The sequence below is a fragment of the Nothobranchius furzeri genome, chromosome 2 (assembly GCF_043380555.1).
Source record: "Nothobranchius furzeri strain GRZ-AD chromosome 2, NfurGRZ-RIMD1, whole genome shotgun sequence".
Taxonomy (NCBI): domain Eukaryota; kingdom Metazoa; phylum Chordata; class Actinopteri; order Cyprinodontiformes; family Nothobranchiidae; genus Nothobranchius; species Nothobranchius furzeri.
Genome location: NC_091742.1, coordinates 66,638,385 through 66,654,721, shown reverse-complemented (window position 1 = coordinate 66,654,721; position 16,337 = coordinate 66,638,385). Strand labels below are relative to the sequence as shown.

The 16,337-nt window shown below is 41.6% G+C and overlaps 1 protein-coding gene across 1 annotated transcript; it reads right to left on the bottom strand.

Annotated features, from left to right (window-relative positions):
- Positions 1 to 460: 460 nt before the first annotated feature.
- mfsd8 (major facilitator superfamily domain containing 8) lies at positions 461 to 12,062 on the bottom strand. Its single transcript, XM_015942289.3, has 12 exons — positions 11,702 to 12,062; positions 11,520 to 11,602; positions 6,716 to 6,759; positions 5,173 to 5,413; positions 4,977 to 5,090; positions 4,760 to 4,904; positions 3,276 to 3,334; positions 2,904 to 3,012; positions 2,669 to 2,803; positions 2,480 to 2,583; positions 974 to 1,200; positions 461 to 888 (listed from the first exon to the last, which is right to left on the bottom strand). The coding sequence occupies exons 1-12, from the start codon at positions 11,755 to 11,757 to the stop codon at positions 682 to 684; spliced, it is 1,524 nt and encodes a 507-aa protein (XP_015797775.1). The 5' UTR covers positions 11,758 to 12,062; the 3' UTR covers positions 461 to 681.
- Between the last annotated feature and the right edge of the window lie 4,275 nt (positions 12,063 to 16,337).

The following is a 16,337-nucleotide window of genomic DNA, read 5'->3' as shown; positions in this document are numbered from 1 at the left end:
AGGATAGCTTCATGTCTGCTTTTCAAGTCTAGCTAGCTGAAATATTTAGCACTACCTACAATTTAACCTAATCACTTGACAGAGTAACAATATGTGGTAAGATTTTGTTATAAAAATGCATATATTTAAGAATATATGCGTTGTGAACATTGAAAGATTATGTAGCTTGCATGCTAGGGTGCTGTGTATTAAGTGCGGTGTTTCTGAATATTTCTCAAATTGCATTTGTTATCCGAGTAAATGAAACATTATGCATTGATAATGAAGGTCACATTAAAATTTAATGCATCATTCAGTGACAGTAAACAACCAGAAATCACTTTCTGAATAATTTAAGGTTAATAAAACTTGTTGTTTTAAACAACAACAGGTAGAACTGTTAAAAGAAACAGGAAACATACTTTTATTTTGTAGAACATCACTTTTGATATGCTGAAGTAGGTTTGTACCAACTGTGTCATGACAGGAGAGGTTCAGTGCAGGGCTCTCTCTTTGTGCAACCGTCTCAGGATGAGTCATGAGAAATACGGTAATCCACCGCTGTTACTGTTGAGATTTAAGATTAAAACCCTGAGTTTCAAATTATTATTTAGCCAGTTTCCTTTTGTAAAGTAAGAAACAGTTTAGTCAGATCCATCAGCAGCAAATCAGTGCTTTTAGTTTCCACGATGGGAACGGTATTTACTCTACGACGCGTCCGTGGCGAACAGAAAAGGCGATGAGTCGGCTGTAAAAGGAGGTCAGGAGGACGATGGCTCCCACCACCATGCCGCAGATGAGACTAAATGCCCAACGAGGCCCAAGAAGCGTGTAGACGTGAGAGACAAAGACAGGGCCCAGTGTTCTGGCTGCGCTCCCCGAGGCCGTCAACCAGCCCATGTACACACCCTGAAAACACCAAAGGACACATCAATGGTCAAGAACATTTAGAAAGGCTGAAAACAACCTGATGAGTTCCACTTAAGTCTTCTACCTGAGGCTTTGGTCCAAGGATTTTGGAATACAGGGTGTAGGACATCACGTTGCATGCTGGGTAACCCACCCCGATCAGGATGTCTGATGAGATGTACTGAGCGAGGTGTATGGCAGGTGTGTACTGACACCAGGTCTGCTCATAAGGGCAGCCCGTTGGCTCCGAGGAGTTGTTGGCAGCTAATGAGATTTCAGACAGGCGACTGACCAGTGAGTTGTTTCTCAGATCTGCATTTTGATTTAAAAAGAAAATCAATTAGTTTTTAACTCTGCTGACGATACTAGAACCAGTAAAGTTGAGAAGTGACTTCATCTTAAAGGTCCTACATTATGCAAAATCAGGTGTTTGATCATGTTTTATTGTTGCTTCCTCATCAAAAACATTGCCAAAGTGGTTGTTGGCTTCATACGTGGATTCTGCTTTCAGCTGGAGATCCTCTGCTGAGCCGCCCAGTTACGGCTGGATGGGACAGGTTTGTGCCATCACGTTCTGCTCCCATCCATCCAGGAGGTGCATAACCTGTACGCTCATCCCCTGGACTGTAATCACTAAGCCCAGCTTTCCAATGGTTGCGTATCCAAATACACAATTTCTCCTCAAACGGCCGCTAAAGCGTTCCACGAACCTTGTCCTGGTAGGACCAGGGAACTGGAAGGCCACACACGATTTTAGCAGTTCACACAATAACAAGAAAGCAGAAGGACGGCAGCATGTATCCAATTAGGTCTGGGGTATGATTTCTGTTCTGGCTTTTATTTTGAAAGTTTCTGAATGTTTTACACAGCTTTCGCGTTGTGAATTCCCGCCTGGCCCGATCTGAAATGATGAGCCCGACACGTCTGGAAGAGTAGCGCGGCAAAAATCAACACAAAGCGTAAATTTAGCCGAGTAATGCGTCCTTATGCTTCTGGGATGCATCCCAAATCTGCTTCACCGCCAGCGAAGACACACCTATAATGCAACTATAATAGCGGCCAAGTGCCACGTGCTATGCTTCGCAGACATTACGCAACGCTTATGCATCTAGTGGAAAGGTCCAGTAATGCCCGCTTTCCATGAGTCGCAAGCAGTTAAGAATTTCTTTCTTTCCCATCTAGTCTGCACTTTTAATAGCGTGTGAAAAGACCTTAAACTACCCGATAGATAGACCAAAGTTGCGAGTAAAACTAAAACGCTAACTGCTAGCTGAAAGGTCGTAAAGTTTGGTGGTAGTGAGTGGTGCCAAAGCTGCTTTCTTCTTCTTTGTGGCCCATGATGCTTTGCTGGGAATCTAGGGTTACATCATGAAATGGGCGGAATACACATAGGTGGAGGCGGAAATTCATCCGATCCACGTGTCTTTTTTACAGGTTGAGAAAATATGTTTCAGAAAAAATGACGTCTCCATAGTGCAAACAGTAATATATTATCATACGTGAGCCTAGCATAGCTCTGAAAAGTGTAATTTAGCATTATATAGGACCCTTAATTAATATTAATAACTAACCAATTAGAAATGCTAAATACCTGCCCACTGGATCTTAGGGAAATGATTTCCCCACGGCAGCAGAACCACAAAGCCACAGAGAATAACGGAGAAGCCTACGAGCAACACGGGGCGATCCCCAAACCTTGAAGAAAAAAACAAACGGTCTTTAACGTCGCTCAGGAAAACCCGAGATACACTCAGGGAGCAAAACACCACGCAGATGTTACCTTTGAGAGGCTGCTTTCACAGCCAGAAACACCAGGATGGACTGAAAGCCGATGCCACACATGATGATGCCGTTGTACAGCACGGCTTCCTTCCTGGTCCAGGCGAACATGTCCATGGACAAAGGAGTGGCGATTCTGATCGGAGACAGTCAGAGCTTTACCCAAACGGAGGAGGACAGAGGGGAGGCTGGCCTCCGACTCAGGTGATGTAGAAAAGTTTTCAATCAAAACCTACGTTTCAAACACGGCAAAGATAAACATGATGGTGAAGAACAGGACGTTGGAGATCAGAACGGCAAAGTGGTCGATGGATTCTTCCGTTTCATCAAGGAGACTGACTCTGTCTGCGAGGAGAGAGGCACACGTCTGACATGTGAAGGGACGTATTTAGTAGCGCTGAGATATAAAAGTAGACTAGATTTAGGGGAATTATTGCTCTCCTTCATTCAAGCTGACCGCAACCATCTCTGTTTCCTAATATCCAACACTAGGTCTCCCCTCTTAACGGTGTGTAAAACGAGATTTTTTAGTAATTTTTTTGGAGATTACCTTCAGCATCTGGCTCTCAACTACATCAGCATAATAAATAAACTACAACCACAGGTACCTTCTGAGGAGTAGTTGATGGACTGGACGTTCCTTCCTTCTTCATCCACGGAATGTTCTCTGGTGGCAAGACACACACACACACACACTTGAGCACACAAAAACATCTAAAAACAGACACTGTTTTAAGGTAATGTACTTTCTCTTGGTCATTTCCAGAAGGCGCTCATTAAAGTTTAGATTTCTGAAAATCTGATTACCTACAATTTTAGGATTAACATCCTGCCTTTAATCAAGCGTGTATTTGATCGATTTGTGATTAATAATTGTCGTTTTCACGCTCCGATCTCAATCTGCTCTCTCTCAAGTCGTGCTCAAAATCCCCTTTCTTCTCTTAAATTAATCCAAACATCCCCCTCTGGAGTTAGAGCTCCTATGCTGGTACGCTCAGACTTTTTCTCTGTGCTCTTGAGTTGAAGCAAGACGGTCCTGCCATTCAGCCAATGGGAAGCCAAAAACAATGCTGACCAATGAGCTTGTCACACCCAAAAAGTGCGTGGGTTTGGGGTGTGTGTAGGGTGCCAAACTTTTTCCAAGGCCGTGTACACGCATAGCCAGGATTTTGTAAAACCGAATATCCTTCCCCGCACATCTAGGGGACAAAACCTGGATGCACACCACCTTATTTTTTAGCAAAAAATTAAATAAATCCAGTGTTTTGTGAAGCACATTCATAAGCATGCCAAGCCTGTAGGTGGCAGTAGTTCTCCAAATCATCAGGGTCTTTGGTAAAAAAAACATGCCTTAGGCGTGGCGGGCAGTAACTGTCCTTAACTTGGTCCTTCATCTGTGTCCAAACCACAGCAAGCTTTGTTTTATGGGGTAGTCGGCTAGCACGCCCAAAAGATAACGATGACCTCATTGGTCAGCATCTTATCTGGCTTCCTATTGGCTGGATGACAGGATCGTCTTCAGCGCAGGAGAGCAGGAAACACCTGGTTGAGCAGGTTTTAGGACCGCAGAGAGAAGAGGCTAAAAGTTCAGACCGAGACATTTAAGAGCAGAAAAGTGCATTTGAGAGCAAGTGAGACATATTTGTATGCAAGAAATGATGTTTGAGAGAGCAGAACAAGATCTGAGCATGAAAACAACAATGATCTCAAATTGGCAAAATGTGCTCTTAAAGGCTGGATTTTAATGCCATAAACACTAGTTAAACCCATGCGTTATCAGAAGATGGTGCCTTTTTCTAATAATAAAATCAGAAATTCTGCTATTTGAAAATGTATTTTTTTAGCATTTCATCACATTTTTTATTTTTCCTGAAAAAAAAAGACAATTAACCCAAATCTGCAATGAAAGCGCTCTAGACGTAAGGGGAACACTGATGGTGGTTTCATTAAAAAAAAAAAAACCCTGAGAAGCAACTTCCTCCTGAAATAAAGAAACGTTCTCTGATCTATGAAGACTCAGTGGAACTGACAGCAATGTTATCTGAACTAGAAACACACACGGACACTCGAAAGGCCGTAACAGAGCACTGACTTAAACACCAGCAGAACCAGCAGGATGTTGATGAGGCCAAACGCAGCAGCCAGTAAGGCCGGTGTAGTGTACATGTTCAGCTGCAGGTCGATGACGTTCACTGTGACGCCTTTTTCACCGATGAACGACAGACACGCCTGAAGAGCTACAACATAAATGAATTAGTTTTTGAGTGAACTCGGGTGAAACTCGTTTTGAGCGGTACTGGGTAAAGTACCGGGTCCAAGGATGAAGCCCAGAGCCTGACAGGCACTCATGTTGGCCATGGCACCAGTCCGCTCCTTTAGTGATGTCGCTCCAGCAATGTATGACCTCGCCACAGCAACATTACCTGCAGCACCAAGATCAGAACTTGACTTTAGACCCGTGTGTATAATAACCATGACACAGATTTGGTTCTTCCAGAACTGCACCTGCGCCGAAGCCCACGAAGGCTCTGGACAAGAGCATGTGGTACTTGTTGTTGGTCCTGGGCAGGTAGGCGTAGGCGTAGTAGATGTTCGCCGCCAGGTTGATGAAGATGGAGCAGACCAGCGGCTCCCGGCGCAGCCGGTGATTGGACCACAAACCGAAGAGAGGTGAAGCCACCATCTGACCCAGACTGTAGGCTGCTACCATCCAGCCCAGGAAGCTGGCGTCGGCACTGCTGTCCACCTTAAAGCCAATAAAAACCTTAAAGCAGCGGGAAACTACAGAAGATGTAACCCCTCTAGTTATTATTGTAATTCACATTTAGTAAGATGTGCTTTTCGGAGTCACTATTAGAGACTTTTATTTGCACTAGGGCTGCAACAAACGATTATTTGGATAATCGATTAATCGGATGGGGTCTCGACACGATTAATCGATTAATCGGATTACATGGGGAAATTTTTAAAAACTGCTAGGGAAACGTTATTTCTCTCCTTCCTTCACTTTATTTAACACAACATTATTAGAAAACAGTTCAATAGCAGAAAAACAACATGCCATCACCTAAATTGTCTTATAAGGTGTATAGACAGAGACCCTAAGCTACATCTATCTGTGACCTAAAATGCTTGGTCCAAGTTAAACAGCTTAAGGGCAATTCTCATCTGTTTTGTTTGATCTCATCTGTTGACATTTATTTTAAATGTAATTAAACATAGGCTGTGAATTAATCAAAATTGATCACTATTTCCAAAAATGACTGAAAAAATACCAAATAAAACAAAAGTAAATGAATGCCATCCTCCTTGCGATGATGCCCTGGGCAACTGCCATAAAGTCACATCAAGAAATGCTGCTGATCATTCCAATGATCCCAAATAGACTCACATTAGGCCACATGAAAGCAACTGAACCCAAAAATATATTAACCAGTATATAACTGCACTCACACACAACACGCCTGCAGCAACAGTTAGGACTCCTCCCTCCCTTTTAAAAGCGTTTTTGCTTCCGAGGACATTGTGGTTGTAAAACCACATGCTAGTAGTCTGGCCACGGTGTGATCAACCAGTTTCTGCGGGAATGTGACGGCGGAACCAGGGCCAGATTAACACTTTGTTGTACCCTGGGCAACAATATTCAAGGGCTCCATCATCACGACCCAAGGATCACCATAATGTGGTCACATACAGAATATTTTACTGTAATATGCAGTAAATATACTCAATACTTGAATGCCTGACAACACGGGAAGGGGGGGGGGGGCGCTTTTGGAAGAGTTGTGTGACACAACGAATCGATGACGCAATTCGTTGCCAACGCTTTTAGTAATCGATTTTCATCGAATTTATCGATTCGTTGTTGCAGCCCTAATTTGCACCATTTATTTTTAATCAAACTTAGCTTTTTTTAAACTTCCCTCTCGTGTTTGACCCGTAACCAAACATGTTTGCAGAATCACTCCTCTTATTAAGAAGCTGGATGCAACCGCTTCATGACACCAACTGGAACCATAGAAAAGGTGAAATGGTGAGCGGTTCATACCTTTTCCAAATAGGGCCACAGTGATGTGATGACGATAGTGAAACCTAACAGGAAGTAGAACACAGATGATCAGTGAGCTTCATGACCAGAGTTAGACTCCAGGAGCAGAAATCATTCAGTTTCCTTAAAAATTTAAACACTTTTAAAGATTTCAATCACACATGTAGCGGAAATCCACATTTTATATCCTCAGATTAACTTTGTATGGGTTTACACGGAAAATAACCATAACACTGTCACACAAAGGGTTCTTTCACATTCAGCAGAAGGAAATAAAGAGGGGAATTTGAAACTGGCCCGCAGCTGGGCATTCTGGTTAACTCCTACATTTTCTCCCAGGAATGTAAATTTTACCAAGTGACTTGTTAAGCCGGACAATATCAGGACTTGGTCTGTCTTACTTCAACCTGCCAATAACTGACTCTTCCCCCAGGCCGGGTGCTCGTAAAACTTCTCAAGGGTCATTCTGGAAGATTCCAGGATCTCGCCTTTATCAAAGCCTTGGTGTTTTTCTGTTTATCTATAATCAAAGAAGGTGTTTAGGTTGTTCACCCTTAAAATAGAAATCAAGGTGCTCCAAGTTAAAATCTTATCAGCCACGGACCTAAACTGTTTGTTTTGTGTTTCCTTTCATGTTAAACCTCTGTCATTTGGTGTTTCTCCAGTTAAAATTCATGCTAATGTAAAACTGTTCAGTTTTAAGGCATGAATTTTATTCTTTCCTGTTGAAAGCAATACGTTGATGCTAAAGTAGTACTTTTGAGGTTATATGAATAACTGTGTTAAATTGTGATGGTAGATTTTCATCTTGGACAAGGTAGTTTATTTGGTGGAGCCACAGTGGCCTCCAGTGGTGTTTGAGTAAGATACAGGTGGGCGCACCCAAAAGGTTATATAAGCACCCATCCGAACCTTGTGGCGGAGTTCAAGAACAAAGGACGCCTTAAGCACATCCCTGCAGCTGTTTCCATCTGGCCTAGCAGAACCCGGCGCTTTACAGTTGTCAAGTAATTAGCTCTCAAAAGTTACGGTAAAACTTAGAAGCAGTTCCGTTTTGTTTTGTTTGACTTCCAACATAAAACCGGAAGTCAGCTTGGTCCTGTCGAGTTTTCACATTAAGAGTTCAAACTAATTTGGAGCAGTTTTTCTGATCAGCATCTGTTTTGATAATTTGGACTCGCGCTCTGAATTCCACATTTTTGGTGCAGCAGAAGTGAAGGAACCTTGAGTCAAGCCACTACGGGGGAACACCTCCTACATAACACAGATGCCGTTGACCTAAGCTGAGGTGCCAAAAGGTCCTACGGCCCCTGAAGGCCACATTCAAACTTCTGGACCCGGCTGAACCAGCTCCCTCAGGACACCTCTTTAGTGACAGAAAAAGGTCTGTGAAGCATCTCATCTGGCTGACTTTTGAGCTAAGCCCGATTAGTGAATTCAGATTAGTCCATTTCTTTTATGGCATGTTTTTATTTTGATCCGAAATTCACGTTTAGCCCTCAAGATCCCCTTTCTTCTTCTGCCATAACGAGCCACACGAACACACACACACACACACACACACACACACATTCACTTGCTCTCCTTACAAAAATTATTCCTAATATTTACTATAACCCTATGTGTCACCATCAGTGTATCATAGCACTGCCATAAAGCCTTGGGTTTATCCATCTACTTACTCTCATGCATGAAACTCTAAATGTGTTTGGTCTTAACTGATTTTGTAACAAATTCACAAAATGTAAATAACGCCTGATCATTGTCTAGCAATTCTCGGGAATAATCGGAGGAAGACGAAGACGAAGACGAATCGGAGCATTCTGTCAAGAATTCAACCTTTGGATTAAAATGTGGTGTTAACTTTGAGACCGATTACATTGAGAATAAATATTAAATCCAGTGTCCCAGTTCACACAGACAAAACTGGGTGGTACCCCGAGTTACTTAATATAAAATTATAAACAACGAAGACAAGCTAAGTCCCCACCACATTTGATAAATATAGATGTAAATCTACATGTATCGCTACACACATAAGAATCATTCATTATAACTTTAGGACTAAAACATGAAAAAAGCCGGTTTAGAGATTATTGGTGTAAAGTTGAGTTTCTTTTCATTTTCTTTTACCCAGAGCACAACGAGGAACACTGCTCAATTTATATGCAAACACACAAACAAAAACTCAGACATTGTGCTAATTATTTCTGCATCTCTCTGCTTTAACATTTTTTTTCTTTGCTATAACTTTTCAATAAGTTAGTGTAAATGTAACGGTAACGCAAAGACATGATAATTATCCAAAAGTGGTTAAAAATTCACTTCCTTTGTCAATTTGCATCTTAATGCAAGAAATTAGATTAGAAATGTATTTTTCCATTTAAACACCTACATTTATCCCACTCCCCCATTCAATCAAATGTTTTCTGGAACACGTTTTAATGCTGAACGTGTTACTGGTGATACACACCACACCTTTCCTGTGTCTGGTTTCTCTTTTCTTCTAAAGTCATTCAAAATCCTAATTGCAGTCCGAAATTCATCATATTCATATTTCTCCAAATGTTATGATTAGGCAAACACAGTTTTCCTCAGACAAATTACCAATCCTGTCCTTGCTCACCATTCTGTTAAATCTTCCAGAGATCTTTGTTGTTGCCTTTTCTTATTCGCCAACCTAAAAGCTGAAAATGGTTCTTCTTTGTCCCTTGTTTTGCCTTATCATGTATTTTTAACATGAATTCATATTTAAACTCAACATAAAGATCATAAAGAGATATTTTAATTAGGCAATTTCTCCATTTTATGTTTAAATCAGCCCTTGGACCTTTGTTTGACTGTCCTTTAAAGTCAAATTTTATCATATTTCTGTTCAAGCTTAATGTTTGAAATTGCACACTAATCAAGAACTTCACTCATTCATTATTTTACCACTTATTCATCAGTAGTGACACCAGGAGATGGTGCCTAACTCCAACTTTCATCTGGTGAGAGACGGGGACATCCTGGACAAGAGTGGTTCTAGGGGCGGGGCTACAGGCATCAGCCCCTGCTGAAATCTGAGGCCTAGTCCACACGTAGCCAGATTTTTTTTTAAAACGAATATCCGCCCCTCCAAAAACTTGCATCCACACCACCTCGTTTAAAACAAAAACTCTGTCCACACGTACCCGGATAAATACGTTGTTAAGGACATGCCAGACCTGTAGGCGGCAGTACTTCCCCCGTTCTTAACCTCGTCCTTCGTCTGTGGTCTTCCGCAAGGAGCAGTAATTCCGCTTGCAAAAACAAACAAGCAAAAAGCGCTTGGACAATTGATAAAGCGAGCGCAGCTCTGAGGGCATCCATGCTGTCGGCTAGTGTAAACACAGGTCGCACACGTGATGTCAGCATTTTTTTGTCGCAGAAAGTGACGTTGCAGACTTTAAACCTCCGGTTTTGTCTGTCCACACGCAGACACCCAAAACGGAGAAAACGCAGATCTTCACTTTGGCCGGAGTTTTTAAAAAGATCCATTTTCGTGTGAAAAAAGTCTGTTTTCGTGTGGATGACAGGCCAAAACGTAGAAAAATATCTACGTTTTGGCAGATCCCCGGCTACGTGTGGACAGGGCCTGAGTGGATCCCTGAAGTGCCCCTGTCCTTTGACTCATCTGTCCTTTGCACGATGACTAGATTATAGGTGGATGCAATTCCAAGTCTAAACAACATTAGTGGCACTAATGCTCCGTATAGTAATTTCTAGTGTGAAATTGTGTGCAAGATGTTGTACTAATAAGCCACTTTCACATCTGGGTCAGTACGGTCGGGGCTGAGTGGCGTTGGTTAAGGCTCGTATGGATGGCGCAAAAGTTGAACAAAAAAAAGTCTGTGGTGTCCTCTCCAATAAGATAAACAAAAGCAGGTGTGGGTTGTGTTGCTTTTGGAGACTGAACCACATGTTATTAATATGCTCCTTGTTCTCTCACTGATACTGCTGTGTGTGTCCTCAGTTTACTCCACAGCCTCCAGAATGATAATGAATCGCGCATGCAGGAAGCCCCTGCAGGCTGATTCTACTCGCAAATTGGAGGCGGTAGACTTGAATTTCAGCCGACCAATCGGTCTGTAGTGTCACTTCAGTCCCAGTCGGTCTGCCAAGCAAGAGGGGTGAAAAAAAGAGTCACCTCAGAAAAGAAACACACATATTACCCAGATGTGAAAGTGGCTATACTTGGCCCCTTGATGGCCCATAGTCAGAAAAGTGCTAGATCCACCACTGCTTCAGTCTTTAGTGTTTTTTTAGTCTGTGGGAGGAAACTAGAGCACCAGGAGAAAACCCATGCATGCATGAGAGAACATGCTCCATGCAGAAGGCTGCAGCTGGGATTTGTACCTGCAACCTTCTTGCTGCGTGGCAACAGCGCTCCATCATGCAGCCCTGATCAGAAACTTTATCAACAAAAACATCCCAGAGTGTGTGAAGTATATACTCCGTATTAATGATCCAGTAAACTATTATATATGCCAGTCATAAAAATCCAACGATGCACTATCCGTGATTAACATCATTTGTGTCATGTACTTAGACATATGCTTTAATTCTTTATTCAAACAACATCCTTAAAATACTCTATTATAGACTTTATCCTCAAAATTTACACTTATTCAAATACTTTCTGATTTCAGCTAAATATCCATGTCCTTCCGCTTCTGCACCAGGTGGGTGGGACTGCTTCACAGGTGTGTGCACGCGCTTATAGCAGCTGCGTCAACCGCCGTTACGTAAAGAAAAACACTGAACTGGTGAGGTAGGTCCTCACCTACACTGCTGAGGAACATGGTGAAGTACATGACTCGGATTGACCTCCACCGGCTCCTGTAGTCCCCATCCTGGAAGTCATCACTACGACAAGACAAAAAAGTAAACATCTCAGTAGAAACACAAGAAATTGTGATTCACAAACACAGTAGAAACACCTCCCTCCTGATAGTCCAAACTCACCTGTTTGCATCGTCACGGAGAAGCGGAGTGGTGACGTCCGAATCAAGATGGGACATTTTAAATAAAGCAGCAGTCCAGGTGAACTTTACGGCCCAGTCCTAAATTGCCATGTAGCCGAGGGTCAGTGAACTTCACTGCTAAAGAGCTAAGAACCAGAACTCTCTCGTTTCCGTACCGCTCCTGAAAGCTAACTCTAGTGTCAGCTAGCGCCAATCAAAAAACTTTTTACAAGACAACATGTTCGTTGGCCCGAAAAATCTTACATACAATGTTTACCGAGGTTGTTGCCATCTGACGTCCAAGTGAATAAACGTTGTAAACACCCGAAAAGCCCACAAAACTGGACTGATACCAGTCAGTGGCAGTTTTTACTGTCAAGTAAAATGTGTCAAAGTGATTTCCGGTTTACTTTTTCAAAATAAAACTAATGAATTTGTATTTTTCCAAAAATTATTTGTCCAGAGTAATATTTTTAGCATAATTAAAAGAATACGTATTAAAATGGAAAACAGAATGGTTTATTAACAATATATGTTAGCGTTTTTTGTACATGTTTCAGTACTTGCTTTTATTTTTAAACCAACATGGCACGATATCCAGGTTCTGCTTTAACTCTCCCATGAAACTTGACAGTTGCATGCTTGTCACGTGATAGTATAACCACGCAGTACATGCGGCTCTGACTTGATTTTTGTACTAATAATTTTAAAAAGCTTTCAGGTCTGTACTGAGCCAACTTTGAAAGCACTAACTTATTACTGACCTAGGCTGCTCATTTAACAGTAACATAAGTAATATATTTACAGTGAAATATTCCCTAAACCAGGGGTGTCAAACTCATTTTAGCTCAGGGGCCACATTGAGGGAAATCTAGTCCCAAGTGGGCCAGACCGGTAAATTAAAAACAACTTCAGATTGTTTTCTTTGTTTTAATACAATCAGTATAAAACAAGGCTGGAGCCTGAGGACAGTGTATCCAAAATAGTACAAGTACAACACCTGAAGTGTACTTGAAAATTTGGAAAAAAAAATTAAAAATAAATTAAAAAAACATTCCTTAGTGATTCAAAGAGCTTACATATCACATGGCTAGATCAGTTTCATGCAGGACTTAAAGTATATTTGACTCATTTTACTTTACATCTTTTAGCTTTCATTAGCCCATCAACATCAGAAGTCACATCCTGAGTAGCAGCCAACTTCAGGATGTGATTCAAGTTCTTGTGTGAGCATTGAGCGCAGCTTTGTTTTATTTTTACTCATTACAGAGAACTTGCTCACAAAGAAGTTTATTTTCACTCTACATTGTAAAGTATGAAAATAAAGTTTACACAACCGTCTCGCAGGCCAGAGTTAACCCGTTTGCAGGCCGGATCTGGCCCGCGGGCCGTATGTTTGACACCCCTGCCCTAAACAGTCTAATGCCTCAATAATGTTGAGAGGAAGGTTGCATTGAGACAGATTTCCTTCTCAGCTGACTGGGGGTTGCCAGTTTTTCTCCTTTTAAAATGGCCAAAGTCTTTGTTCTGTCTGTCCCACCTTCATGGTTCCAGAGCCAATCAAATATGAGCTTGCAGCAAACACTGCTGCACCAGCATTTGTAATTTGTCACCAGCCGAGCAGGGCCCAGCCAGCCGTTGGACGTTTCTGCTTGGGGTACAGAAACGCCTTAATGGGGGTTACTGTATAACCAATTAGAATGGGCATCAAAAATCATTATTTTCCCTGCCAAGTTTGTCAAAATAAAAGTCTACACTAATTGATCATGTCGCACCGCCATGGCAAAATGAAAGCCGCTGAGAGACAGTCCGAAGTAGAGGAGAAAGTGTGTCCCGCCTTATTGACAGTCTTCCATTTTGAGTTAATTCCTAATATTTGTATAAACTGTGGATAAAGCAGGAGGCGGGACTTAAACGCAGGTTCAGGTTCAAAGAACGTGGAGGGCCGGGTGAGCACATATGATCAATAACTGTGTTTTAAAAAGACAGGGAACAGATTGCTGAGCGGAGAAAATATCTTATTTTGAAACATCGGAGGTGAAGTAACATTTCAGGAGCGAATAAGAAGAAGGGGGCGTTCCCGTTTACAAATCAAAACGCCCCTTTTAGCAGCTGGCCGGATGATATTGCACCTGCCGACAAAGAGCTGCAAAGTAGTAGATGTTAGCCAGAAGTTACTGACTTTACGTACTCCAACTGTGCTCTCAACTACCAAGAGCAGAGAAATGTATAGAGCCACAAGGCATCCAAAAGTCAGTCACAAAGGCACAAACCTAAAGAGAGACATTTACATACGTTCACCAGATCCAACATACATTTGGTGAAAGCCATGAAGGTGTCGACGGTGACCTGGGTGTGAATGTAGCTCCAGGTTAGCCTCGGAGTTGTTTAGCCTTGGACTGCAGTCCTTTGGAAATACACCTTCAAGTTCACCTTTCTCTGCAACAGAGTCAGATTTAGACATCACAGCAGTTACGTATGTCTTTAAATGACTTCTGGTCCAGACACACCCTGGACTTGGTCATCACGTGTGGCCTGTCCACCAGTGTGTCCTCTGTTATTGATTTGGCTGTATCTGATCACTACGGTGTATTTTTTAGCATCACCAGTTTTATCCAGCTGGAACCCTCTGTGAGAACTGTAAGGAAGCGTCATCTCACCCCTGAAGTGGCTGCAGGTTTTCTTGAAGTTTTTAGAAAGATCCCTCCCACTCCGGTAACTGCCTCTTGTGATTTTACTGTCAATGATTTTAACAGTAGACTGAAATTCGCTCTGGACCTGCTCGCTCCACTTAAAATAAAAAGTTTTTATTCAAAACGTGCTTCACCGTGGAGAAATGAAAATCTAAAGAAACTAAAGAGAAATTGCAGGGTTGCAGAGCGGAGATGGAGAAAGAACAAAACAACTATAAATCATCAAATATATACAGAGCTACTTAAATCATATAATAACGCAGTGAGAAATTCAAGACACGCATACCTTTCCAAACTCATTCTAGACAACAAACACAATCCCAAAATCCTTTTTTCCACCATAAACAACATTTTAAACCGTACCTCCAATTCACTCACTCCAAACACCCTCAAATGCACTCTGTGAGGAGTTTGCAGCCCACTTCAAAGGGAAGGTAGACACCATCAGACGGAATATTTTATCCTCCATAAGTAATAAGGTCTTAGATAAATCTGGATGTGTGTCTATACCAGAGGAAACGCTGGACAGCTTTGTCCTGGTAGAAGCTGAGACTCTTGATAAAGTTTTCTCCTCAGTGAGACCCATCACATGTGTTCTGGACCCAATTCCAACTTCATTCTTTAAACAATTTTATGGATCTTTTAGTGATGAGATTTTAACCATGATGAATTGCTCACTTCAGACGGGGGTCTTTCCTGCTGCCTTTAAAAGGGCAGTGGTGAGGCCTCTGTTGAAGAAGAGCAATTTAGATTTTAATGACTTAAACAATTATCGACCGGTATCCAACTTACCATTTTTAAGCAAAATTTTAGAAAAGTTGGTTTTAAATCAACTAAATGATTTTATAAACACTAATAATGTCCTAGAGAAATTTCAGTCTGGTTTTAGGGTGAACCACAGCACCGAGACAGCCCTTCTGAAGATTTTAAATTATTTTAGAGTAAATTATGATAAACAGAAGTTGACAGTGTTGGTTCTACTGGATCTAAGTGCTGCCTTCGATACAGTAGACCACACTATTCTTTTAACTCGTTTACAACAGATCGGCCTCTCTGGTGCTGTACATAGATGGCTCACATCCTACCTCACAGACAGGACTTTCATGGTGAGTTTGGATACCTGTTCCTCTAGGGTCCATGGGATTACATGTGGTGTGCCCCAGGGTTCAATTTTAGGCCCAGTGCTTTTTAATCTTTATATGCTCCCTCTTGGTGGAGTCATCAGGAGACACGGGGTTAACTTTCACAGTTATGCTGATGATACACAGTTGTACATCTCCGTGTCTCCGGATGGCTCTCGGTCAATGGATGCACTTTTTAACTGCATTTTAGACATCGAATCCTGGATGGCAGAGAACTTTCTCCAGCTCAACCAGGACAAAACTGAAGTTTTAGTCATTGGTCCTGAGGCCCAGAGAGAGAAGCTTTTACCGAAATTACAATCTCTGTCTTTTAATCCACCTGAACAAGTGAAGGAAGTCAAGGAATATATAGCACAATTCAAGAAACCATTTACGGTCATTGCCATATCAGAGACATGGATAACACATAAAAAGGAAGGAAATTTTGAATTGTATGGATATGACTTTATCCACCAAGACAGAATAAGAAAAAAAGGAGGAGGGGTGGCACTTTATATTGACAAAAATCTTAATTACAAAAAAGTAGAAATGATGACGACTACTATTGAGGGAGTGATGGAATGTGTAACAGTAGAAATAAGCATGAAAAAGAAGACGAACATATTAGTAAGCTGTATATATAGAACGCCAGGCTCTAAGATTGAAACATTTAAGAATAAAATGGAGGAGATGTTTACAAATTTGTACCAGAAGGGAGTGTTTATTTGTGGAGATTTCAATATAGACTTGCTAAATCCAAATAAAAACAAAAGTACAGAGGAATTTATTGATATAATGTACAGTCTAGGTTTATTTCCATTGA

Coding starts and splice junctions, on each gene's coding strand:
- mfsd8 (XM_015942289.3), bottom strand. CDS start 11,757: ATGTCCCATCTTGATTCGGACGTCACCACTCCGCTTCTCCGTGACGAT. Junction 2,804..2,903: donor ATCTTTGCCGTGTTTGAAAC/GTAGGTTTTGAT, acceptor GTCTCCGATCAG/AATCGCCACTCCTTTGTCCA. Junction 2,584..2,668: donor GTGAAAGCAGCCTCTCAAAG/GTAACATCTGCG, acceptor TTTTTCTTCAAG/GTTTGGGGATCGCCCCGTGT.